Genomic DNA, 511 nt, shown 5'->3' with positions numbered 1-511 from the left:
TGGTAGCAAGGCAATATGTCCTAGTGATGCATTTTGACTGAGAAACAAGCATTGCATGTCAGCCTGTTAATGAGCATCCGCCGCTCGCGTTGGTGAGTGGTCGCCGTCGTCCTCATCCCAAGATGCCGTGGTAAATCCTGCCGGAGCCGAGATGGAGTGCGGGGCGGGGGTGTACCCGAGGCCCTGGTAGCGACCGGTCGAGGAAGGGGAGGCGGGCACGGAGACGGGCACAGCCGCGGCACCCTGAGATAGGAGGCCGGTGTGCTCGCTGTGCTCGGGGCGGGCGGCCGCGCCAAAGTACATCTTGTTCGGACGGCCCAGGAAGGTGCGGCCTGGAGGTAAATGGTTTACTTTTGTTGTTTTTGTTCTAGTTTAAATGGCAGCAAAAGGTCACGCACTTACCAACATGGCGAACCTGCTCAGTGACATCGGCCCTGATGTCTGAGAAGTCCCACATGGCAAGAAAGCTGTCCAAGCACGTTCCTTCCTCTGCCTCCTGCGTGCATCGTTC

The 511-nt window shown here is 58.3% G+C and overlaps 1 protein-coding gene across 1 annotated transcript; it reads right to left on the bottom strand.

Moving 5' to 3' along the window:
* Window positions 1-6: 6 nt before the first annotated feature.
* Window positions 7-505, bottom strand: LOC109508714 (transmembrane protein 184C-like). The gene is made up of 2 exons (XM_019858709.1): window positions 403-505; window positions 7-332 (listed from the first exon to the last, which is right to left on the bottom strand). The coding sequence occupies exons 1-2, from the start codon at window positions 455-457 to the stop codon at window positions 67-69; spliced, it is 321 nt and encodes a 106-aa protein (XP_019714268.1). The 5' UTR covers window positions 458-505; the 3' UTR covers window positions 7-66.
* Window positions 506-511: the final 6 nt, after the last annotated feature.

The sequence above is a fragment of the Hippocampus comes genome, unplaced genomic scaffold (genome assembly GCF_001891065.2).
Source record: "Hippocampus comes isolate QL1 unplaced genomic scaffold, H_comes_QL1_v1.1 C16532822, whole genome shotgun sequence".
Classification (NCBI taxonomy): Eukaryota; Metazoa; Chordata; class Actinopteri; order Syngnathiformes; family Syngnathidae; genus Hippocampus; species Hippocampus comes.
This window is presented reverse-complemented; position numbering and strand designations above follow the sequence as displayed.

Coding starts and splice junctions, on each gene's coding strand:
- LOC109508714 (XM_019858709.1), bottom strand. CDS start 457: ATGTGGGACTTCTCAGACATCAGGGCCGATGTCACTGAGCAGGTTCGC. Junction 333..402: donor TGAGCAGGTTCGCCATGTTG/GTAAGTGCGTGA, acceptor ATTTACCTCCAG/GCCGCACCTTCCTGGGCCGT.